The sequence below is a fragment of the Carettochelys insculpta genome, chromosome 2, assembly GCF_033958435.1.
Source record: "Carettochelys insculpta isolate YL-2023 chromosome 2, ASM3395843v1, whole genome shotgun sequence".
Taxonomy (NCBI): domain Eukaryota; kingdom Metazoa; phylum Chordata; order Testudines; family Carettochelyidae; genus Carettochelys; species Carettochelys insculpta.
The window spans coordinates 56,911,752-56,936,956 of NC_134138.1; the positions used below are offsets into that span (position 1 = coordinate 56,911,752).

Consider the following 25,205-nt stretch of genomic DNA (forward strand, 5'->3'; position numbering starts at 1 on the left):
GGACGGTAGTGTGGCCGGAGCCCATCTGTATAAGGTAAACTGAAAAAATACTATTTCTTTTATCATTTTTGCAAAGAGCAATTATAAAAGTGAGCTCTATACATGTTTTTTTCTGTATTGTAAACTAAATCATATATTTTGAAATGTAAAAAATATTTAATAATTTTAATTGGTATTCTATTGTTTAACAGCATGATTAAAATTGGAATGGATCAAGACTTGTTTTTAATGGCAATTCATTTTTCAGTTAATTGAGTGGGTTCCCTCCACAGCCTTATTCAAAATAGTTTTTACTCCATCATGCCCACCTGCCAGGCAGACCTATCACTATAGCACAGTACCTTTGTGAAGTGGCACTGAGTGGTGCATGGGGCTGCCAACTGTGGCGGTAAATGAGGTAGTTGCCCCAGGGTCCAGTCCCTTGTAAATCTCCACTGGAGCCTCATGCGGTGTGGTCCCAGCAGCGCCGAGGATTGGCTAGGGGGAGGCCCAACATGGCCCGGGTAGCATTGAAGGATGACTTACCTTACCCCACCCCTTCTGCTGGGGCTCAAAGCCACAGCTACTCCACCCTCCGTCATCCAGGCCCTGCTGGCGTATGCCCCGTAAGAGCCACAGGGATGCAGATTGGTGGCTCCTTGTTAAGGCAGCTCAGTGGCTACAAAGAGCATTTCTTTACTGTATTCTGAAGCACTGCTAGGTTGATGTGCCTGAAGCATAATTGCTTTGCTACGAATCACTTCATTTATATACTGTGCATTAAGCTTGTGAACATAACACAGTTCAAGGATCAAAGGTATATTCATCTAGGAGCCTGTAGTTTTAAGAGTAAGAAGCCTCGCCCTTGTGGCACTTGTAAATTTTGCTGGTTCAGGCTCTCAACTTCTATTGTTTTCAGGAGATATCTGGTAGCGTAAAGGGGACTTGCTAAATTACTGATCAGAATTAGTCCCTAAGTTTTAAGGACTGAATCCAAACCTCAGGGGACATTTCCTACTTTTGGAGACCAGAGTTTAGTTAACTGGCATTCAGATGATTGAGGTTCCATTGTATTAGGTGGCACAGAGCCAGCAGATCTGTGCCACACCATAGCTGTTAGTCTCCTTGACTCCTTCAGTAGGCCAGGCCCATGGGTGACAGAAAGCCCTTCCCTTTTGGAAGGGGCATGCAAATAAGACAGATTTAGATATCTCACTCCTCATTTGCATACTTGTGCTGGATCTCAGAAGCCAAAACAGCCATGTAGATGGGGTTCATTTGAAAGGAAACCCCACTTTCAAAAGTGCCTCTCTCTAATTTTGCCACTCCAACTGAGGCGTATTCCTGGCAGAGACATATGGTTTCCAGGGGCATATGCAGCCCAGCCTGCACTTGATGTGGCACCCCGATATCATTTTCAAAACGGAATCGGATTAGTCAACTTCCAGACTCTGGCTTTCTCAGACTTATTTAGTGAGACCTATGAAGCACTCTCAGGCTCTTCCAGAAGCCAGATCTTTATCATCTGCTAGTTACAGCTTGGTCCTTTGTTCTCCAAGCAGGTCCAGGCTAAGCACACCACCTCTGCAGGCAGGCAGTTTTCAGGTGTCGAGTGGTTTGAGCCTTAAGTCTGAGGAAAATCTGTGCCCTGCACGGGGTGCGGAAGTCATGTCTTCTGCAGATTCCTTGCCTCCCCTGAAGAAAAATGGGGGAGTAAAGAAATCTCTGGGAAAAACATGCCTCCTCCACAGCATCTCCAGAGCATCTGGTAGGAGCAGCTGGCAGCAGAAAACTGCTCACTGAGGCAAAATGAGGGGACAGTGGCCACCTATGTGTCCATGGTGGATGTTAAGGGGGAGAGGCTAGGTACCTGCCTGCATGTCAATGAGTGGCAGAGACTCACTCTGTCCCTTTCAATCACTTATGCTGAATACCAGGCTTCGAGGCCTAGGGCTGTGGAAAGCAGGCTGTGTACCTGAAGGTACAGCAGAAGAGTGACAACTAAATGGGCAGGCTGCTAATCTTCATTAATTGTTCCCATTCTTCGTCAATTAAGACTTTTACCATGTCAGAGGGGTAGCCGTGTTAGTCTGCAGCTTCACAAAGAACAACCAAACACACACACATGCAAGCAGGCCTGTAGCACCCTAAAGACTATTAATTTTATTTATTAGGTGATGATCTTTCATGAGTAAGACCCGCTTCATCAGATTTGCAGCAAAAATAAGAATACAGGCTGTGTATACAGTAGACCCCCGACTTACATGGGGATCGCATTCTTGCACAACCGCACGTAAGTCAAATTTCACACAACTCAGGGGAGCCAGGAAACTGATCAGTGCAACAGTGCTGGTCAGTTTCCTATCTCCTGTGAGTGGCAGGCAGCCCAGAGCCTGGCTCCGGGCTGCGTCCCCGCCCCCCTCGCAAAACAAGGGGAACTGTCCAGCTCTGATCAGTTTCCCCGCTCCTCTCAGGGGTGGCAGCCTGACTCTTGGCTGCCTGGCCTGAGAGGATGGGACCAGCAGCTGCTCCTGGCCGTCTTTCAGCTGCCACCACTGACAGGAGTGGGGAAATTGACCAGGGCAACAGCCCTGGTCAGTTTCCTGGCTCCAGCTAGTGAAGAGGAGCTAGGAACCAGGGGGCAGCCTGGCTCCCTGCAGGCCTCCCCTTGCAGAGCCAAGAAACTGACCAAGGCAGCAACTCTGGTCAGTTTCTCCACTTCTATCAGGGCAAGCAGCCTGACTCTCACTGCTCCTGACAGGAGTAGGGAAACCGCTCCTCTCAGGGGTGACAAGAGTCAGGGCGTCCCCCCTGAAAAGAGTGGTTTCTCTGCTCCTGTCAGGTTTGGCAGCTGCTCCTCTCAGTGGTGGCATCTCAGCTGACACCACTGACAGGAGCAGGGAAACCTCTCCTGTCAGGGTCAGCAGCTGAATTGACTGTCGCCCCTAACAGGAGCTGGGAAACTGAGTAGTGCAGCAGTGCTGGTCAATTTTCCCGCTCCTCTGAGTGGCATTAGCCCAAGATACGTGCAAGTCGAGTGGGTGTATCTATGGGGTCTACTGTATATATAGTAAGGAGGGAGGGAGTAGGGAGGAATAAGGGGGAGTCACCTGTCATTAATAGGACCTATTGAAAAAAGTAAGTAAAGTGGGATGAGTGGGAACTAGGGGCCAAGTGTAGACATAGCCTCAGAGTGCTGAAAACAGGCCAGACCCACAGCAGGGTTCAACAGGTTTAGCTTTATTGACTTGAGTCAATTTGCACTAGCTAAGGATGTGGCAGAGTCAGTCTGCAAAGAGATTCAATATCAACAGGCGATTGTCCATGGTTCTCAAAGAGATTTCAAAGCTGCTATGGAAAGAAACAAAGCTTGTAATGAAAGCACCAATGCCAAGAATTCCAATAAGCTGCACTTGTGTCCTCACCAGAGAGAAAACCCCTAATCAGTGTATCTGCAATGAACTATTAAGGTGGAATGGTAGAAGTAGTTTACAACTGTATTTGTAGCTAATTTCAGACTAACTTGTAGAAACTAGACAGTTGTATTTTCAAGTTACCAGTGAGGAAGGACAGTCTAATAATACCTAGTTGCATAGTTAATTTATTATAGTTAGTAAATCAGATTGGGCTGGCTGACGTTATGTAAAGTCTTCTCAGGAATTCTTTGATCTCAGGAAAAACTGAGGCCTGAATGGGACCTCAATTATGTTAGCATCACTAATCTCAGATTCATGTATCTAGAATTTAATGAAGTCTTTCCTATTCAGGCAGTATTGTATGGAATGTGCAAAATTCTGCAGGTGCATCCTGCTTCTGTCTCATACACTCCTCTTTAAGATACACACAGCCTCTCAGATCAAGCAATTGCTGACAAATTGTCTTCGATGCCCTCACCCTCCTCAAGTATTCACCCTTGCCAAGCAAATTAAAATCAAACTTGTCAGTTTCTTATTGTTTCTGTTCGTGTAACAAGATATTACCTATTTTTCTTTCAACTAAATATTTTGCAAAATATACCATAGTAGATTGACTAGTATGTTATTACTAACCATGCGCTGTGATGCTTACAAAAATTAGACAAAAAATACAAAAGTAAGTACTTTTTCAGTGAGGCAAAACTTCAGGTATGCAAGACAAATCAGACTCTTGAAAAGGATACATTTGTCTGGAAAGGTTCAGAAACACTACTTTACAGCATTGACATAATGCATTTCAGCAAATCTCTATTGATTTTACTCACTTTCCTGTTGTTCTTATGATTCTTTACATAAGCTTTCTTTCTCATTAAAATCTTTTCTTTAAAGATAGCCAGGAGTTAAAGTACAATAAACCTAAAGCACAGAAAAGAAACTACCCTTAATAAGCAGCACTTGAGACTACACATATCTATCTCTGCATATTCAAATTACATTACATTGGCCTTTAATTTATTCACCAGTAAAAAGATTGACAGAGAAAACCCATTACTGAAATAGGGACCAGAATGCCTATTGACATAGAACAATTTTAGTGGTATATTAGACTTCTAACCTAAGAAGGTCTTGTCAAAGCTGAAGCTTGTCTCTCTCATCACCTGCCTTCTCTCTCTAGTATCCTGGGTCCAAAGCAGCTACAAGGACACAGCATACAACACTGTCCCCTTACAGTATCAGAACAAAAAAGCAGTCAAGTATCACTTTAAAGACTAACAAAATAACTTATTAGGTGAGCTTTCGTGGGACAGATCCACTATGGTCTGAAGAAGTGGGTCTGTCCCACGAAAGCTCACCTAATAAGTTATTTTGTTAGTCTTTAAAGTGCTACTTGACTGCTTTTTTATTTTGATAGTATATAGACTAGCACGGCTCACTCTGTTACTGTCCCTTATAGTATTTGGGGATGGGGACCCGTTTGAAGGCAGTGGATTTGCACTGAAGATTATAATTTCAGCACTAGTGTTGTCTCCAACAGTTAAGGAAAAATCTTATGACTGAACTGTTAACAATGGACTTCTGATTTAAAGGGGTTAAATTTCTGAAGTTAAAAGCATCTTATTGCGACTCTTATCAGCTAATTTCTAGGGTTGCTCAGGTTTCCCTGCTCTTGAAATTCAATTATTTATCAAGGTAATAGAAGGCCTGCTCCTGCACTTACAGAAATTAAAAGAGATTTTACTTCCCCACTGACTTGAGTAAGAACAAGATCTTTTCTCCATACTATTCCACTTTCACAATGTTGATTTCTTTACACAGCTAAATGGAGAAAGATAGTGTAGTTATTAAGGTCCTGTTTAGGGAAATGCCATTTCCCAACTCCACCACAGATCTCCTATCATTTAATCCATTTGTAGAACACCGTAAATGTTTGGTCACCACACCATGGGGCTGTAAAAATAAATCTATAAATAGCTGAAGTGCTCAGGTTCTTCAGCAATGGAGAACTTTTTCCTTGTTGCACAGTTGGTGCTTTGCTTTACCTCCGTCAGGCCTGACCGAGCTACTCTATTTTTATGCTTGACAATCCTTTGCACCACAAGTACATCCCACTTGTATCAAGAGAATTTAGAGTGCAAAGGGCTAACAATATGCATAAGGACATCGTAATCTGGCCCATGGTTAATAAGTCATTTAAGGGAAAGATAACGTGTCCCATGATCACAACTATTAAACTAAACAGAAGAGCACTAGTGTACAAACATGAACACACACCACCTGTGATTTTGCACCCACAAACATTTATACACTTTGTCTGGAGTAGCTCTAGGAAGCGATAAAAAACCCAAACACCATTTTCATGCAGGTTTAAAAATAGATTGGGTCATGTTAGCTGTCTGCTCTACAAGATCTTCCATACTGCCTATTTTTCTCTGTACTACCAAAATATGTCATAGAAAAAGGAAATACATAGTGCTATATAATTGGTCTCTACATGGAACTATTTGAACTCATACAGGATATTCACCTTATTTAAAATGCCATGTCATTGGATACACTAAACTGAAACAATCCCTGTGCTGCCCTGTATAGACACATGCCCAAGAAAAAAATTCACCCTAATTCACCTGCAGCTGGTGTTCTGATGCACAACGCAGACGTGGTTTTCCAGTCAAACAAGCCCAACAGGCAGCTATATTGGATACAGCACCTCTCTGCACCGCACTGTCTTGCAAAGGCCACGGGTGCCTGGAAGTAGCCCCTAGGGCAGCTGGCTGAGTTCCGCCCCCCCCGGCAAACTTCCCAGCACGTGCACAGCGGCAGCTTTGGCAGGGCCCCGCAGGGGGCGCTCCTCCCGGGCTGGGCAGTGACCAGTGCGGTGACCAGTTGTGGGTGCGCCCCCAGCCCCAGCCTCACCTCGCTTGTTGCTGGTGCCGTGCTGCTTGGCCGCGGCCAGCTCCCTCTGGATCCGGCTCTCCAGATACTCCTGCTTCTTGGTGAGCAGCTCCTCGGTCTCCCGCAGCCGGGCTAAGGCCTCCTGGGGCGTGGGGCCCACGCGCCCCCTGGGGCGCCCGGAGCCGCCCCCCTTGAACAGCTTGCCGAGCTTGCTCATGGCTGCGCTGGGGCGGCGGGCTCGAAAGGCGGGGGGAGGCTCAGGGAGCCGCCAGCAGCCGACCCATCCCCGACTGGCCCAGCAGCGCGGGGAGGAGGCGGAAGCTGCCGGGCAGTGAGGTGACGCGAGCACGTGACGCACACGCAGCCCACACCTGGGCCAGGTGTCACAGGAGACTCCGCCCCCCGGGCCCTCCGCCCCCAGGCGGTGACAGCCGGCGGCCGTGACTCTCTCCGCGCAAGCGCCGCTGCCCGGGCTGCTCCAAAGCTGAGTGGCTCCCAGCTGCTCCGCGGGTCCCCAGTGGGGACTTACACGGTGAGAGCCCTGCCTAGGGCTCTCGTCCCCCCAGCTGGAGCTGTGACCGGGGCCGCCCCCGGCCCACACTAGCCCACCCCGGACCCCAGCTGCACACCTGCATGTAAGGGCAATGACTTGAAGCCTGGGTGCTGCAGCAGCGCCTAAGCAGTTGGCGCCCCACTGGGGCTGCCCCCTCCCGTCGCTGGTGCGGGATCCCCGCGCTCGAGGGCTGGCAGGCGGGTAGCGGCAGGAGGCGGAGAGCTGAACGGGAGTGGATGTGTAAGACGCGGGGAGGAAGAAGAACAGGTGAGAGGGTGGCTCAGTAGGAAGAAGGGCAGTGGGCAGCAAGTATTTTAGCCAATGGCAGTGGGCTGTATCCCTGGAGGTTTCATCACAGGACATCATCCTCAGTTAAAGATTCACTTTAACTCCGAGAGAGGCCAGGACGCTACATACCTGCCATGGGTGCTGAATACTGTTTGCCTTCGGAGAGGCTTGCAGTTAAATCTTGTTCAGCGAGTGTCAACTGCACTCAGGGCTGATCTCACTAGGCCTGCAGGGGGGAAGGGGACAGTTGCCCCAGGGCCTGGCATTTCAAAGGGGTCTGGATCTCTGGCCACCACTGCCCAAGTAGCAGTGGCTGGAGCTCCAGGCCCCTTTGAAGTGCCACAGCAGCTCTGCTCCAGCTGCATGCAGCTGTGAGGGAGCGTGGGGTGCCTCACACCAAAGTTGGGCTAGTGCTGAGAGCTGATGGCTCTAGGTCCTGCTCCTTCCACCTTTGGCCCTGCCACTTCCAGACCACAGAGTGGGGTCCTGCTCCCACCTTGTCCCCGGGATCCATGCCAGCTGTCAACCTCACTGGATACCTCTGTGTACTTTTCATAGTAGATGTACACAATTCCAAGTTTAACAATGTGCAGGCTCGTCAACTGCAGTAGGAAAAATGTGACACCATATCCAGCAAAGCAGACCTTGAGTGAACTGCTCAGTGACCACAACTTGAATGACCACAAACTTACATAAGGGATAAAGGCACCTGGCCATGGTTATTGTCAACAAAGCATAGTCCTAGTATCTAGCAGACTTCCCAGACCATTAACACATGTCCTTTGCAATGATGGCAGTGGCGGGACTTTCCACTGCCCTGTAGGCTGAACAAAGATAGTCCCTCTGAGATACATCTTTACACATAAATGCAAATAAGTTATGCATCACTCTAGACATATCAGGATGTCATCCCTTGATGTTTCCAGGGGCTTCCTGGTACATGCTGATTCAATCAAAACATCTCTGTTCATCATGTTGTCATCCTGACATCATCCGTAGAATGGATCCATGTATTACTGTCATCTGTGAGGAATATGCTAGTATCAGGATGTCCTGATATCATCATTCTGGAACATGCCTGCATATAACCCATATAAGGAACTACCTATATGCCCATTCCCTGTAGTCACATGTACCACGTTACACGAAAGACCTGTTAGGGAGCAGAGTTGGCACAGAGCACAATGCCTATATATGTTGTGCTCTTAGCCATTCCTTTCTCATGAGCTATACACAGAGCCTTGTAGATTTGAAACATCCCTTTGCTGACAGTCACAACTTGCATAATTAGAATTTTATGCAATACAGTTATTATTCACAATATTCTTCACATGCTCTTCTCTACACGGTACTTTCTATTATTACTAAACAAGAATTTCAATTTTCACAATTTCAGACCAAAAGGGTAAAACAAAAGTTAACAGAAAATAAGTTTGACTTCCACAATTTTCCACAATGTTACTTGTAAGGAATTTTAAAACTGTATTCATAAGGTGGTAAGTGTCCAATTCACCTTTATTCTTTGTAGTCCAATAACATCCATTATATGGTAGGCTTTGTTTGTGTGAACAAGCACACAACTGCACAGTCCTAATCCTAAAATATTAAAATTTAACTAAATAAAGCTTTCTAAAAAGGTTTCTCAACAGCTAGTACAATTATCATTTTTAATCTCAGACTGTAATGAATGTTTTTAATAACTATGCCTGTTTTTTACATAGATAAATAAATCTCAAAGCACAGGAAAGAGACAATACAGTACCCCTGCCGTGCACAAGGAACGATGCAAACCCAGTGTGGCAACAGTGACCAGGAAAGATGATTGAACGGGATCGTGCAACAGTAGAATTTGTCGGAGAGACGTGAACTATTAACTTTGAAGGAAATTATCATTAGCATTAATTGCTAAAACATCAAACATCTGACGACTTCCTAATTGGTCTTGTACCATGCATTCTGAGGATTTAACCATTTAAGTATGCATTCAAATCCACACAAAGTTCATAGTGATTGAAATACTGCCGCCTGATGTCTGATTACTTATATGATTAAGTAATACTGAAATATTTGGATAAATTTGCAAATAATACTTGATAATGGCCCTTTGTTGAAATGGTCAGCCTGTATCACCAGTATAATTTTAACTGCTGCCTTTTATGGGTAACAATGCAGTTAACACTGGATTAAATGTATACTTCATGGAAAAAGAAGTCTCACTGGACAGACTAAAAAGCGATCAGGCAAGGAAACTGAATTACCTCTTCACTCCTAGTCAGATCCTGATCCACACAGAGACTTAGACATCATGAACATCACTGGAATCCACAAAGCCTGGGCATGGCAACTTAGACCCCTGTACACTGAATGATGAGAAATAGTTACCCAAGAATGGGATCTATAAAAGCCAGCACGTGATGATTAACGAGGTCTGGTTAGTTAGAACTTTGGGGAAACCTACAATGGCATATCCTGTGGGTAAATGGGATTTCTTCATTCAGATCAAGAAAGGTAACCCAATTAAAAAGTGTAATTTATCCTAGACATCACAGTCTCACTCCTCATCAACAAGCTCTTGCTAAGATAACCATATAGCAGAAGATCAGTAGTTCGTCTTAATGGACTGTACAATAAAGGGAGAAGTACAGAAAAACTGTCTCATTTAAACGTGTGTAAAGACAAAATCTCAACCTTGTAATTCTCTGAGCGCCACACTTTTGATTTCCAGGAGACCCAAAGCCTCAAAGGGTATGAAAATTCCATGGAAAATGAGGATTTATGATGCATGCCCTTACGACCAGAGATATGACCACTCGTTTTGAACTACCAAACTGACTTGCACTTGGTAACTCCATAAATTGGTATTCAATCATCATGGTTTGGCAACAATTTTTAAATCCTGGTACCCAGGAAGAGTACAACATGTGTACTGCCCAAATAGAGTGAAACAGGAACAGCTGAAATGCTACAATTGTCTTAAGAGGAATAAAGTTTATTTCACGATTAATCTGGTGCCTTATCTCTAGGATTTATTGTCAGCAAAGATCCAGAAAAGGGGTATCTCAGATGCTTCCCTTTATCTGGTGCATATCAAGGCCATTGCAAAAAAGTTACATAAATTCTTTGTTTTGGCATTCTTAAGTGACAAATATGAGAATCTGTCCTAGATTGAGACATCAATAAAGATTTTGGAATAAACTGACACATTAAACAATAATAAATCACTAGGACTGGAGACAATTCATGCCAGAGATCTGGAGGAACCCAAATATGAAACTGCAGAGCTGCTAGCTGTGGTATGTAACCTCTCTCTTAAATCAGCCTCTGCACCAGATGAGTAAGTAACTGTAATACTGATTTTTAGAGAGGATCCAGAAAGTATCCTGTCAGTTAAAGTCTAGTAAACCTGACTTCAATACAAGCATGTTGTTTGAAATTACAGCAAAGGACAGAAATATCAGAAACATAAATAATGTTAGGAAAAAGTCAACTAGGCTGTTGCCTGGTTCCCAGTTCCCCCAACTTGGGCAAAATTTGAGTTACGCAAGGTTGCCCAGGAATGCAACCCTCACGTAACTCAAGGGTCTACTGTATATGTAATAACCCCCCACTGCAAAAAAAAATGTATCTGATTTTTTTACGCTTGCTGCATGGTCACCTTTATGTCAAGAAACGTGGCCAAAGATGATGCAATGCATATAAGGCACCTGGACTTTCAAAATGCCTTTGACAAGGTTTCTTAGCAAAGGCTCTTAAGAAAAATAAGCAGTCATGAGTTGAGAGGGAAGGTTCTTTTGTGGATCTGTAACTTGTCAAAAGCTCAGAAACAATGAGTAGGAATAAATGATCAGTCTTCTCAATGGGGAGAGACGGATAGTGGTCTCCCCAAGGAGTTGTACCTGAACTAATGCTGTTCAACATATTCATAAATGATCCTGAAAAAAGAGCATGACCAGTGAGACGGCAAACTATGCAAACAATATAAAATTACTCAAGACAGTTATGTTCAAAACTGTCTGCAGTTGCAAATGGCTCAAAAAAAAAACCTGGATGAAATTTAATGTTGATAAATACAAAGTAATGCACATTGGAAAACCATACAAAGGAAATGTGGATGGCTTAAATTAGCTGTTACCACTCAAGTAAGATGTTAGAGTCATCATGGATTGTTCTCTGAAGATGTGCATTCAGTGTGCAACTGCAGACTAAAAAGCTAACAGAATGTTAGGCCTCATTATCAAGGGGATAAACAATAAAACAGATAATATATTAATACCACTCTATAAATACTCGGTAAGACCATACCTTGAATTCTGTATGCAGTTCTGGTTACCCCATCTCAAAAACGTGTATTAGAATTGTGAAAGATGCCAAAAGGGCAACAAAAATTTTACAAACATGAAATAGACTTCCATAAGAGACATTAAGAAGACTGAGGCTGTGTCTACATTACAAGATACAACTGAATTTATTAATATTGATTTGGCAACTCTGGAATTTATAAATTCGATTTTGACTATCCTCACCTCCCCACCTGCTCCTCACAAAGTCGACTTATTGCTGCCGCACCCAACTGGCAAACATCAGTGGTTGCAATTGTGCACTGTGGGAACCTATCTCACAGTTCCCTCATCCCTGTAGCATTTTGGGTATGCTCACTGGTCTTTTACATCATCTTCCCACACTGCATTTTCCTCATTCCCCTCCTGTTGTCAGCAAACATCCATTTTTCCTGTTAGAAGGAAGGAAAAGTAGGGCATCCACAGAGATGGCAAAGTTAACAAAAATCTCTTCTGTAACTGAATTCTCAACTGGCCATCCACTGACTGACCCCCTCCGGTGATTGCATGTGATCCCTGAAAATAATATGGGGGCCCTGAAAAGCTTGAAGAAGGAGATGAGAGTAAAGTTTTCAGAAAAAGAGAGCTGCTGAGGGGATGGTATTTGGCTTTCCAGGGCACTGTAAGGCTTCTGTGCATAGGCTATGTTCTCAACTGGCCATCCACTGACTGTCCCCACCCCCCATGATTGCATTTGATCCCTGAAAATAACACAGGGACAGACTATTCTCGACTGACCTTCCACCCACTCTTCCCTGCATGAAGACGTGCAAAGTTAAAAGAAAGAGGATAACTAGGAAAGAAGATATTTGTCTTTCCTCTTCGCTATACAGACATTGCCAACGTGGGGGATGGCAGTGAAATCTCATACATTGAACTTGTAACGGAAATAGGAATCTCAACTGGCCTACTTTATATTTTTTGCAGGGGTCAAAGCATGAAAATAGGAAATGTGAGGAAAAAGATTTTCAACAGAAATATCAAAGCAGCAGGCGTCTGCAACGGACAGCAAATCACTGAAAATATTTTTTTTGGGGGGGCTGTGGTTTGCAGCTGTAGATCCAGTTGGAATAGTCCCCCCAAATATCTCATCCACCAGAGACTTCCCCTGCTGACAGCAAATCTCCAAAAGTCTTTCCCACCTTTAGAGCCCTCACCACACACAGGCCAGGACACGGTGCTGCCTGGCAGCATGGTCAGCACTGAGCAAGAGGCACATCCTTTTATTAGGTTGCGGGGGTCTACCCACATGATGTGACAGCTCTGGAAAGACCCTGACTGGGTGGCAACTGTAGGGGAAGGTGAGGTGTTCACACACAAATGTAGACCGATGAGAAGTTTCTCAGCCTCTTATGCACCCTTGACCCTCACAATACCCTTGCTGCCACATAAGTGAGGCAGGGCACCAGCTTGCACCAGGCAGCACAAAACAAAAACATACCTAGTGTAAAAACAAAAAGCAGTCAAGTAGCACTTTAAAGACTAGCAAAATAGTTTATTAGGTGAGCTTTTGTGGGACAGACCCACTTCTTCAGACCATAGCCAGACCAGAACAGACCCAATATTTAAGGCACAGTCTGTTCTGGTCTGGCTATGGTCTGAAGAAGTGGGTCTGTCCCACGAAAGCTCACCTAATAAACCATTTTGCTAGTCTTTAAAGTGCTGCTTGACTGCTTTTTGTTTTGATAGTGTATAGACTAGCACGGCTTCCTCTCTGTTACTATACCTAGTGTAGAGACAGTTCACCCCCTCCCTCACACACCCTACACCCTCAACAGCCCATATCCCTCCCCAAAGCCCTGCCTTACCCCCTTCCTCCCAGCCCCACTCCTCTCTCAACTCCATTCCGCCCACAACCGCTGGAGACCGACCATATCCTACCCACGCTGGCCGCGCCTGCACACACTGGATTGGCCCGGCCTAGCTTAGGCAGCTCACCCCTCTCCCCGCCCCACAGCGACAAGGTCAGTCCAGTCCAGCCCATCCCCGGCGCAGGGCCGGTGACGCACACGCACGGACAAGCAACCCAGTCCCTCTGACAGCCGCGGAAAAGAGTCCTCCGATATCCCAGCATTCCCCGCGCAATGACTGACTGAGCATCCCCGGCCTGTGGCGCAGGCGCAGGCGGCTGCGATGGCGGAGCTAGCGATCGGGCAGCACTGCGGGGTAGAACAGTGCGGCCAGCTGGGTAAGCCGGGGGGCGCCCGCGGTTTCTGCCCAGGGACGGGAAAGCACTTCCGCTTGGGCGGTGGCGCGAGCCGCTAGTGGCAGAGCTCAAGGGGCGGGGCTTGTGAGTCCGGTGCGGTGAAGGGGTGTGGCAGGCAGCGCGAGGCGAGGCACCAGTTGCCTGGGGCCGAATGGAAAGTGGGCGTGGCCGCGTGGGCCGGTGTTCCCCGTGCGCCCAAGAGTCCACATAGAGGGGGCAGTGCAGCGCGCGGACGGAGTGGCGCGTGTCCCTTTCAAGGGTAATCTGATTATCCTGGTGGGGGGAGAGTCTCCTCTGGGGGCTCTGCCTGGAAAACCGCGTGTCCAGCACCCCTTCCCGGGCCTCTCTATGAGTAGCAGCGAGATGACAGACCCCGGGCTGGAGCAGTGTGTCTCTGAGAACCGCCGGGAGGCGTTGTGCTAGCACACCTCTTGCTCATAGCCTGTCTCTGTTTGCAAGAGACTGAGACCCCTTGCAGCCAGGTTGCCAGTGTGCGGTCAGTATGTGCTGGAAGAGAAAGGAGGAACATGTCAAAAATGTGTTACAGTGAAAGGGTGGCATCTGAAGCATCGTTAAGGAAAGGGTGCCTTTGCTGGGCATAGTTGTTGTTTCATTTGCCACAGTGTTTTAAAGAGCTGGTAGAATTTCCTGTCTGATTGAATGGTATTAGAGCAGGTGGATTGTGCAGTTTAGCTTAGTAGACCAGAAAAAAAAGAGCTTATCTGTGTGGAGCCACTGTTAATGGGACCAAAAGCCCATTTCCCAATTGCTCCTGGTCTGATGCTTTGAAATCAGTGCCGTTCCATTGTGTGCAATGTAATATTAGGAGACTCCTGCCAAGGTTTCGTCCAGCTCTATTGGGGGCCACCCACCAGCCTCTTCCCCATTAGGCTGTGTGTGGGTGCTGCCCACCTCCTTGTGTTGGAGAAGGGAGGGGAAGAGGGACCTTCTCTGTAGCGCAAGTCTGAGGCACACCTTGGAAAGCATAGTGGGAAGCATTATGAGGGACTGGGAGGTTTGCAGATCCTGGCTCTGCAGGCAACTAAAGGTTACAGGGATGTGAAATTTAGGGAGGCTACTCACCTGATTGAGAAGCAGCCACCCTGGCTTATGGCTGGCACTGGCAAAACTAGATATGACTTTGGCACCAGTATCAGCCAGCAGGGGGCACATTTGACGCACACAACTTCACAATGGTAACAAAGAGGAAGCCGTGCTAGTCTATACACTATCAAAACAAAAAGCAGCCAAGTAGCACTTTAAAGACTAGCAAAATGATTTATTAGGCGAGCTTTCGGTCTGAAGAAGTGGGTCTGTCCCACGAAATGTTAACATTTCCACATTAGATTCTGCAAATGGGCCACATCCCCCCTCTCTGATCTGACTTGTTTTCTCCTCTTTTGATACATACTTCTGATAATGAGCCATTCCCACCCTGACTGAATAGACCTTGTCAGCTCTGGCCCTCCCTTTTACTGGGACCCTACTCTTTAAATACCTCTGAACCCCCCAACTCATGCATCTGAGGAAGCGGGTCTTTGCCCACTAAAGCTTATGCTCTAAAATATCTGTTAGTCTATAAGGTGCTACAAAACCTCTTGGTGTTCTCAAAGATATAGGTTAACATGGCTACCTCTCTGATAACTTCACGTGCAGCATTCATGTGAGGTCATGGCAGCTAATGCAGGTGTGATCTGGAGAGGCTGGAGGAGATGGGCTAAAGGCAGCAGGTAAAGGTCCAGGCCATTCCCAGAAGGACCAGTATGTCCAAGTGGTCGCCCTGACTATGATACAGGAATCCTGTAAGTGCTCTGTAACAGGGTACTACATCAGTATAGGACATAAGACACGTGGGGAATCTGTGCTCATAGAAAGGATCCAGCCCCTGGCTTACTTGGATACAGCCCGTGGTGAGAGTTAAGGTCCCAGGGTAAGTCTCTGAGCGTTTCCCTTACCTTTCTGTCCCAGTGAACTCATTGGGACTCAAGTCAGCGAGGTGAATTTTTTTGTTGTCGTGCTTGCTTGTTGGAAGTCAAGTCAGTGAGTTACTTTTTCTTTTATTCTTGTTTTACTTGCAGGTGGTCCATGACTGATTTTTCCATGGGTCAGCGGCCCCTGACTGAAAAGTCCACAAATTGATTTATGACATTGTTTCCAGTGATTACATGTATTTAATAGGTCAGGCATCTCTCTCAAAAGTTAATATTTAAAAAAAAAATCAAATAGGTCAAGAGGAAACTGTACTCTGGTATCTAAGCATATGTTTGTCTTCTATCTGCATTGCTGGATATGTAATGAATGTGTTAATTTATCAATAATAATAACTTGTATTTCTGAGTCGTTCCTCACAGTTAGATTATTTTTTTCTCCAGTGAGAGGCCACCACTAGCTGACAGCTACTACAGACCACCTGTGAAACTTGGCCTGAGGATGTTGTGAAGGCCAACACTATAACAGGGTTTCAAAAAGTACTAAATAAGTTCCTGAAGGATGGGCAGGGATGGTGTCCTTACCTTCTGTTTGCCAGAAGTTCAGAGTGGCTGACGGGATGGATCATGTGAATATTACCTGTCCTGTTCATTTCCTCTGAAGCTCTAAGTTAAAATTAGTTTCCCATACTACATCTGTTTCTGATCACTTCTATATCCTCCTAACACTCAAGATTCACATTCATATTATTAAATTTTCAGTTAAAATTATTGTATTATATTCAAACAAGACCTGAAGAAGTATTATAAAATATACCTAAACATAATCTATAGTAATAAATAATTACAATTTTCTAATACAAGTACCTTTTCTTTGGTGGCCCGGAAAGCTATCAGTTTTCGTTTGTCTGGCCCTCAGTAGGCTTTTAGTTTGACATGCCTGTCTTAGAATGTATATGAACACACTTCATTTTGCCTCTTACCTTTTTAGGTTTCACCTCTCTGATCTGGCACCCTCTGGACCTTACTGGTCCAGAACAAGGGAGCTTGCCAGATCTGGGGAGGTCAATTCCGCCCCACCCTGCCAGATGTGTCTCCCAGCTCTGGCTGGTTGCAGAGTGTCACAGTTTTTAGAGGTTCGACCTTTAGCAGTAGCAAACTAGACTATACTGTGCAAATTTTAAAGTGGGCTACTAAAAAAAAAACTTTTTCAGTCATTTTGAGTCTGTAGAATCAGCAAATAAGAATTGGTCCAAGTTCTTAAGTATTAATGCAGTCACTGAATGAAGGGCTGAATGTAAAGTGGTTTGAATGCTGTGGTAGGAAAGATATTTTTGTGTGTATTTCTTAGAAATATCTAGACTAAAAACTGTTACCTAAATAGTTACTCATCTAATTAAAAAACTCTCTTTTGGTTTCAGATTTTCTTCCGTTCGTATGTGATGGCTGTTCAGGAGTTTTTTGGTAAGGTATCATATAATACAAGATCTTAGACACACTTAAATTTGAATCCAGCTACCAAAAAGGAAATGTTATAGTATTTTAAGTTGAACAGAAAAATCCAGGAGGCTGTTGCATCTGAGTTAATGAAGAACGAGATAAATTCAGGAACAAATATCAGAAATTCTTATTAATGTCCTCTTTTATTTCTCTGTGTCTTTTATGAATGAATGCAGGATAGGATGTTACAGTCTGTCACAGTGACTGTTTTTCTTCAGATGATTAACCATTTCTTTCTGATATTCTATGTAACTTCTTTATATTTATTAGTACCTGGTGTCCTGTCATCACTTCAGCTTCCCTCATGTTTTTCTAATTGTGAGGGCACACTTTTTAATGTAATTTAGGAATGGTGTGTAATCAATCTGTAGCATTTGTCAAAATATGTCACCCAGACAGAAATAATGATTGCACAGTTCCAAACTTCGAATGCTATTTACAACATAAAATCTTAAATCAGTAATGCCCAGACTTTTTGTCACTGATGGCCGCAGGGGTAGCATATATTAGCTCAAGGACTGCTCTTAATTTGCGTATAAATAATACACTAACCAGAATATTTACCCATTTTGATTTTTTCTTGATAGCCTTATGGAATATCCCTCATTTGTGAGAACACCTGCAATAAATAATTAAAAATACAAATCTGGCATTGGGCAAAATTTCTCCTCATCTTGCAGTTAGATAAAAACATGGCCTTATTCCATAAATAGAGTATTTATGTACACTGCCTTCAGCTTGTGTTTTTGGTACCCCTGACTTAAGTCAACAGGGAGATGATTTTTATACACAGCCAGGTCAAAACAGAGTTGTCTCACTCAGATCTCCCTATATTAGATTTAAAATTTTTGGAACGAGTATTATAAATGTAGTTATTTTCTTTCCCAGGTAAGCTGTCCAATAAAGCAGCTCAGTGGTCAGAGGCTTCTTACTCTTCTTCTTGCTTTCTAGTAATATATGGTGAAACTAACTCATTTACCTTCCTGCTCCCACTATTGAGAATCTTGATTGATAAATGTTCCATCTAGTTTGATGTAAGACTCAGATTAAATTAGATTCCAGTGGGCATCTTTCTAGGTCTCTCCTGTTGAAGGTGTGCTACTTTGGATAAATAATTAAATAGTCATTGGGCCAGAGAGAGAGGGCCTGAGAATGTCTCTGAGTACACATCTGGAAGGTGATAGATTCAGAGTCCAGACCCTCTTCTCAGGTGACTAAGGCTGCACATCCTGGCCAAGTACTTTAGCTGCTGGGCTGAAAGCTGTAAGAGAGGTGCACGGCTCCTGGATTTTGACAGTGGCTCAGACTAGTCCATCTGTTCAGAGCATGCTTACTGAATAGGCCATCCAAGCAAAATAGCTGCTCTTCCCTCTTGCCCCTGTTTGTGGGTTGCTCTGGGGATTAGGCATGAGCTCCTGACACATAAGCCTAATTCACACTACCACAGGCTGTCAATGTAGGTTATAGAACTTCAGCTTGGTGAATGAAGTAGCTGCAGTCAACATACTTAGTTTACTTACCGCTGTATCTTCAACGCAGTAAGTCAAGAGCTGATGCTCTCTGATCGACTCCACCTTTGCTTCTCGTTGTGGTGGAATATCAGAATTGACAGGAGAGCGCTCAGCAGTCAATGTATTGGACCTATATTTATAGTTGCCCATCAACACAGCACACAATGAAGATGTACCTGTAGAGTGGAGCTGCAGTGTACATATCTAGAGGCAGAAACTTAAGTGGCCAGGGATGTTACGTGCTGGTTAGGCCAAAGTTGAGTGAGATTTTAGGGATCACTGTGAGGCTTAAGTTGGGACAAGACCTAGGCTTTATCCAGTTAAGTTCCTTTGTGGAGCTGTGCCTTAATTCAAGCATGTGAGTAGCCCCTTTCAACGAAAACACTTTACTGAATTGAAGCCAATTTTTTTAAAACAACCTTTGTATGCTGTAAGGAATTATACCACACTTTCAGTTTTCAAACCAATTCCCTTGGTGATATTTAAAAAAAATGCTATAGACAGGTACAAGTTTCAGAAGAGAATGGAGGCTATTAATGGAAATTTGATCATGATGAAAGCCATACTACATTACAATAGTGACAGGGAGATAGCCATGTTAGTATGTATTCTATCAAAACAAAAAAGCAGTCATGTAGCGCTTTAAAGACTTACAAAATAATTTAAGTGGTCTGTCTCACGAAAGCTCATCACCTAATAAATTATTTTGTTAGTCTTTAAAGTACTACATGACTGCTTTTTTGTTATGCTGCATTACAGTTCATCAAACATGTATATAAGCTTATGGTTGTTTTTTGAAATTTTGATAGTGATAAGGATTTTTCTTTTTCTTTTAACTCTAAGCCTTCAGCACAGAAGCCGGGATTCTCATGGCTGTTCTGAGGTGAGTTAGGAATTTGTGATTTCTTTCCAAGACTTTAAAACCCCATAGCTATTGGGAATGTTAAATTCACATAGCTGCAAGTGGAGAACTCATTTGATTTTGTTCAGAGCTTGCAGGTCTCCCTGAAAGCACTCTAAATTAATCTTCTGTTTTTTTTGTGATGTCAGACCTAATGCACTGAAGCAAGTTGGATAACGATGCAAATTACTTTTCATTACATATGTCTATTTCCATCCCATGCTTCTTAATAATGTTTAGGTGAATATAAGACATGAGAGCATGAAATCGGATCAACATAAACCTTACCCATGCACGTATACGGGCTGTAATGGAAAAGAGCTTTTACCAGTTTTATGCCCCTTCTGCAAGAAACAGTTTTGCTTAAGGTGAGTAGAATGTTGAAACACTTTTGCACTGCAGTTAACGTGGAACATCTAACAAGAGTTTGCTGTTCTGTTGTTTATAGACACCGTCATCAGTCAGACCATGAGTGTGAGAAACTGGATACCCCTCAGCCTCGCATGGTTGCTACTCAGAAGCTAGTTAAAGATATTATAGGCAAGTACCGTAGGATATTTACTGTATTATTTTCTGGAGTATCCTGTTAGAGTTTATGTATTAGTCTAGAGGTCCAAGCTTATCAAAAGAATGAAGGTTCCTTGAATAGCTAACCCCTGTGAGTGCCTACGTATAGTCCTGCTCCTTTATTTGGAGATATGATACAGTATGTCAGATGTCGCTAAAGTATGCCGTGAAAACCAGATGTGGCCCAGAGCTGCCTTTCCCATACCAATACAGGATGAAGACAAAGCTGATTCATTCTGGATTTATTGCCAATCAAGTCTAATTAGCAGTGTCGTTGTGATGAAAGATAAGTGTTGTGGTTGTGTGGGTCAGTAAAGAATTAGGCAATAATATAGATTCAGTGCAAACTTTAGGCTGCTGGCAAGTTCTCTGAGCACCCCCAGTAGTAGCAAAGTTTGGGCAGAGTGTGGATACTTCTGTGGCCCTGTGACCTATCCTTACACTGAAAAGGAGAACGAATCCTGCTGGACATTGGTCCCCTCAACACATAATATCAGTGTAGTGGAGGGGCTGGAATGCTGTAGTGAAGCATCGCATCTGTTCAGCTCTTGTAGTTCATGTTCCCTTAGTGCTACTCTGCAGACACAGATGAATATGGGAGGTGTAATCTCTTTGGCTATGTCTACACGGTGGGCACTATTTCAGGATACAGCAGTATTCTGAAATAGCTGCCTTCACCAAAGAAATGCGCCTATTGTCTCGACTTTCCCATATCCCTGTACTCCTCCTACAAGGAGGAGTACAGGGATGCCTTGAAATAGCGTTTTATTTCAGCATGTGGTACCATTTAGACAGCACCACATGTCAAAATAGCCTATTTCGAGGTTAGGCTGTCGTGTAGACACAGCCGTTCTATCCCACCCTGGCATATTCCTCTGGCACAGTTACTATTTCCAGTCAGACTAGCCAGACTTCTGAATGCGTGGAGTACCAGCAACTGTGTGATGGTTTTGTGGGTGCATGGAAGAGAAGGGGATCCACTCCCAAAGGGTATGTCTCAAACTTAAGGGGATTGGTGGGCTTGAGAGGTCCAGCTGCCATTCCATACCGCCATTTTAGTTCACTAGCTTGAGCCCTGCTGTCATGAGTTGAGGAGGCTTGCCCGAGTTGCAGTGTAGGCACACCTGTATAGGCAGATACAAATTACTCCAGTGCATTGATTTCCAAACACTCTGTGACAGCAGACACAGAGGCAGTTTCATTTGCAGCAAACTGAAAGAAAATACACCTAGCAGAAACATTCAGAAACCATGAATTCTGAATTCCTCAGATTCTAAAAAGGAGGAGGCAGTAAGAAGCAAAAGACGGAAAGGAGCAAAAAACAGTGAAACAGCAGCAAAGGTGGCACTAATGAAACTGAAAATGCAGGCGTGTGGAGATAACTCCTTGCCACAGGTTAGTTTTACGCTGAATTTCTGCTTTATTCCCTTTCCTTTATTTAAGAAAATAAACAGACCTGTAGAACAGGGGTCAGCAGCTGCTTGCACAGGTGCCAAGAGGGGCACGCAACCCAATTTTCATTGGCACGTGAGGCAGGAGCTCAGCCCCCACCTCTCCTGCTACAAGCAGCGGGGGGCATGCTCAAAGCCATGCCACCTGTGGATTATCAAAAGACCAGCTAATGCTACCAACTGCCACCTAAATAGTAACGCTCTTCATATTTATTTATTAATGAAGCTGTTGTAAGTAGAACTGTTAGTGACTTTAAAAAGTATCACCAACACTGGGACTATACATAGAGGTCAAATTTCAGGACACAGTCTCAGAAAGATTGCTGACCTCTTCTAAAACGTTGCTGTTAATTTTACTCTCTGATTTAGAGTAAAAAGAATATTTTAAAAGTAATCTGACTTACTTTTATTTCTGAATTAGCCCCTGAAAATAGTCATTTATATGCCTGCTTAACTTCACACACAAGAGTAGTTCCATTGAACTCAGTGGAGTACTTGTGTATAAATTCAGCATGTGCAGAATGAGGCCCTGTATAGTCTGTCTGAAAGGAAAGCCTCTTATGTTGTGCATTAGAGAGAAAGTGGACATGCAGTCTGCTATTTAAACAGCAAATTATTCTGTGACACTAACCATGAGCAAATTGCAAGCCAAAACAAGGCCTGATCTATGCCATTCCAGGCTATGGAAAACATTGTACCCTGTGTGAAATAGCTAGTTCACCTTTACCCCCACTGTAGACAGAATCAACCTGGCTACCACCTCTGAACCCAAATCAGCAGAAGGGGCTTTCAAAATCAGGGTAGTTTTGAAAGGCCCCCCAGCTACACTGGCAGTGTGTGTTTAGAAAGTGGCACTTTCAAAGCATGCACAGCTGCCATTGTGCTAATGAGGCACTGCATATTCATGGCAGCACCTCATTAGTATCTGCTGAAGTGCCTCATTAACTTGACCCCCTCCAAAAGGAGGGGCTATTGTGGTCACAGTCCTAATTAGTTTGCTTAGCTTGAGTGAGAGTAGCTAGGTGATGAAATAGCAGTCAAGTTGCTATGTCTACCTTGGCATCGTACTCACTTTGGTACTGCAGACTTCTGGAAGCACATCTCATGGTTAGTATTACACTAAGCTGACCCACTGTGTGGATTCTGTTCCAGTGACTTGTGAGAGAACGTGTTTGTCCTTTCTAGGCACATGGTAGTTGTGAGAAAATATTGGAGAACTATTGGAAGTAGAGTGGCACTATCCTATGTACAACTACAGGATGGTCATGTTAGTAGGTTATGAGTTTTGCTTGTTTGAGCCTATATGCCTTGTTGGGCCAACTTAAGGTTTTTGTGTGTGGAGGAATTCAAGCTAGTGTCAGCACTCAGGTTCCTATTTGAGTTAACTACAGTAAAGACAAGCCCTCAGACTTAGTGGTGGTGTAGGTGGAGAGTATGATCTCTTTCTCGGGGAAGCCCATAACCAATGAAAAGAAGAAATTTGTTTTTATTTTGCTTACTTGCTCTCAGCTGGCACCTGGCAAGGGAGAACCTACCTAGTATGTTCATAGAACATGAAGTAGAAGATGATGAAACCAGGAAAACAGACCAGAAAAAAGCAGGCTGTCCTTACTTCGTGTTTAAAATATGCATCTTTTAGGCAATAAAAATTGTAACAATTCCCATTCTTATAAATACTTCAGTCATGAGAAAGGCCATAAAGCTTTTGGTGCCTACAGGGAGGAGAGATGAGATGAATGTTGAGAAACTTGACTAGACCCCTCTAATATCACTGATTGCTCTGTATCATCAGAGCTCAACACCTTGTCTCCACAGTGTATGTGACTACCAGCAGCCTTTATTTGCTTGCTAGCTTGGGTCTCCCACAATATTGTGACATACTGTACTTTTGCCAAACATCAGCGCAATACGTGAGCCAGCATTACCCTCTTTCTCTTCAAAGCGACCGTTACTGTGTAATAGTTAGGGTAGGGACTTGCTCTTCATAGTATTTGTAAAACCATGCAGTACAATAGGACTCTAATTTCCATTGGGATCTTTGGAGACTACTGCAGTATAAAATGATTTATAGCAATAACGGAAATGTACGTGTCATCTTAATTCTCTTTAGATCAGCAGAATTGATCCATATATGGTTGTGATTGTTTCTCTTGAGTGTTGTTGCTCTCTCTTTTTTTTATTGTAGACAGAAAGAATTTATTTTCAAGTCTTCTTACCTAAGGGAAGCAAGGAGAAGAGCAAGCCTATGTTCTTTTGCAATCAGTGGAGTATTGGCAAAGTAGTAGATTTTGCAGCTAGCTTAGCAGACCTTAAAAATGACAACAACAAATCAACAGCCAAGGTAAATCAGTGGTTGCAGTTTTCATTTAATGTTACAGTTTTATTTCTGGTCCTTAATGGCATGAATATGAATAACTTGATTTTTTGTGTGTGTCGGGGGGGGTGTTTCTTACAGAAATTAAGGCTGTGTCATACTGCCTCCGGAGCAGCTTTGCCATTGGACCACACATTGGCTATGTGGCTATCCAATCAAGAGTGTCCATTATATAATGGTGGAAATATTATTCTTGAATACCTTGATAATGAAGATCAGTTTGTAGAAGATGCAGATTCATATTTAGTGTAACTAATTGGTGCTCTGGATGGAAAAAAAGATAATCAGAAAAACCACTGAGCTAAAATCCAACCACAACTTACATTTAAAATGGGTTCAGGCTTGATTCAGCCTAGAGTCACACAGGCACAGTTCCCACCAATTCAGTGAGAGCTGCATCCCTACATAACTGGGTTAACATAAGCCCTATCTCTTGAAAAATAAGTGTATGTCTTTTAATGCAGAACAGTTGTGGTTACTTGAAGCAATTGTTTTACCCATTTAATAAATATTTGATGCTAGTCAATTGGAAATATGTATAAAGAAAAAAGTGTTCCAGTCTCAACTGACACAGAATGCCTATGGCAAGTAAACTAACTAATGCACCAGCTACCAGAACTTGGATGTGATGATACTGCTAAAAAGAGAATGGATTGATAAGTGAGCATCACCTTTGTGGCATGAATATTTCCATTTATTTTATTCTATTGCCATTATGCAACCAAGTGAAAGTAACTTAGGTTTTGTATTTTAAAATATTTTTCGTACCTTACAAAGTTTTGATGGGAACAATAAATGAATATGAAAATTAATGGTGTGACCTATTAATTAAAGAGAGAAGCTCTATATATTATTGGAGGGGATACCTGGGTTGAGCAAGAGCCCTTACCTTGTGAGAGTGGCATGCCTAACCTAGGGAGTGTAAAGTCAGGAAACCCAGAGTTCAGAAGACTGGGGGCCTCTTTGACGGTTATATTTTTTCTGTGGGCTGGTAAAGCTACAGAAGAACATAGATGCTGTTCACCCTTCAAGCATCCATTTTTTTTCTCATGGTAACAGTCCTGTGATAGGTAGGCAGCCAGTCATTAAAGAGGAAATTTTCGAAGGGCAGTAAGGTGCCTAACTCAAAGAAAAATCAACTCCCACTTTCCCAGTTTTTCATTTTGATGGGTTTTTTTTTCTTGGTTTGTAGGTCTTTAAATATGAGCATGTGTACTGGCAAAATCTGTATTTACCCCCTTTCTGGATCTGCTTGAAGGCTGCTGCTTGTTTAACTTTGAACTCTGGGTACCCCTTCAAGGC

At 43.7% G+C, this 25,205-nt stretch overlaps 2 protein-coding genes across 3 annotated transcripts in view; one reads left to right on the top strand and one right to left on the bottom strand.

Annotated features, from left to right (window-relative positions):
- The window catches only part of CHMP4C (charged multivesicular body protein 4C), a 29,907-nt gene extending 23,290 nt beyond the window's left edge, over positions 1 to 6,617 (bottom strand). The window contains exon 1 of the mRNA XM_074987025.1: positions 6,309 to 6,617. Within this exon, the coding sequence (XP_074843126.1) occupies positions 6,309 to 6,504 (196 nt within the window). The 5' untranslated portion in view covers positions 6,505 to 6,617. The remainder of the gene's footprint in view (positions 1 to 6,308) is intronic.
- Positions 6,618 to 13,524: 6,907 nt separating this feature from the next.
- ZFAND1 (zinc finger AN1-type containing 1) lies at positions 13,525 to 24,723 on the top strand. Of its 2 annotated transcripts, XM_074985714.1 has the most exons (9): positions 13,525 to 13,653; positions 15,750 to 15,849; positions 17,021 to 17,063; positions 19,454 to 19,493; positions 19,752 to 19,879; positions 19,960 to 20,051; positions 21,349 to 21,473; positions 23,715 to 23,870; positions 23,985 to 24,722. In XM_074985714.1, the coding sequence occupies exons 2-9, from the start codon at positions 15,837 to 15,839 to the stop codon at positions 24,153 to 24,155; spliced, it is 768 nt and encodes a 255-aa protein (XP_074841815.1). In that variant the 5' UTR covers positions 13,525 to 13,653; positions 15,750 to 15,836; the 3' UTR covers positions 24,156 to 24,722. The 2 variants fall into 2 exon arrangements, with proteins under 2 accessions (XP_074841815.1, XP_074841814.1); XM_074985713.1 differs by lacking the exon at positions 15,750 to 15,849 and having other exon boundaries at positions 13,584 to 13,653; positions 23,985 to 24,723.
- Positions 24,724 to 25,205: the final 482 nt, after the last annotated feature.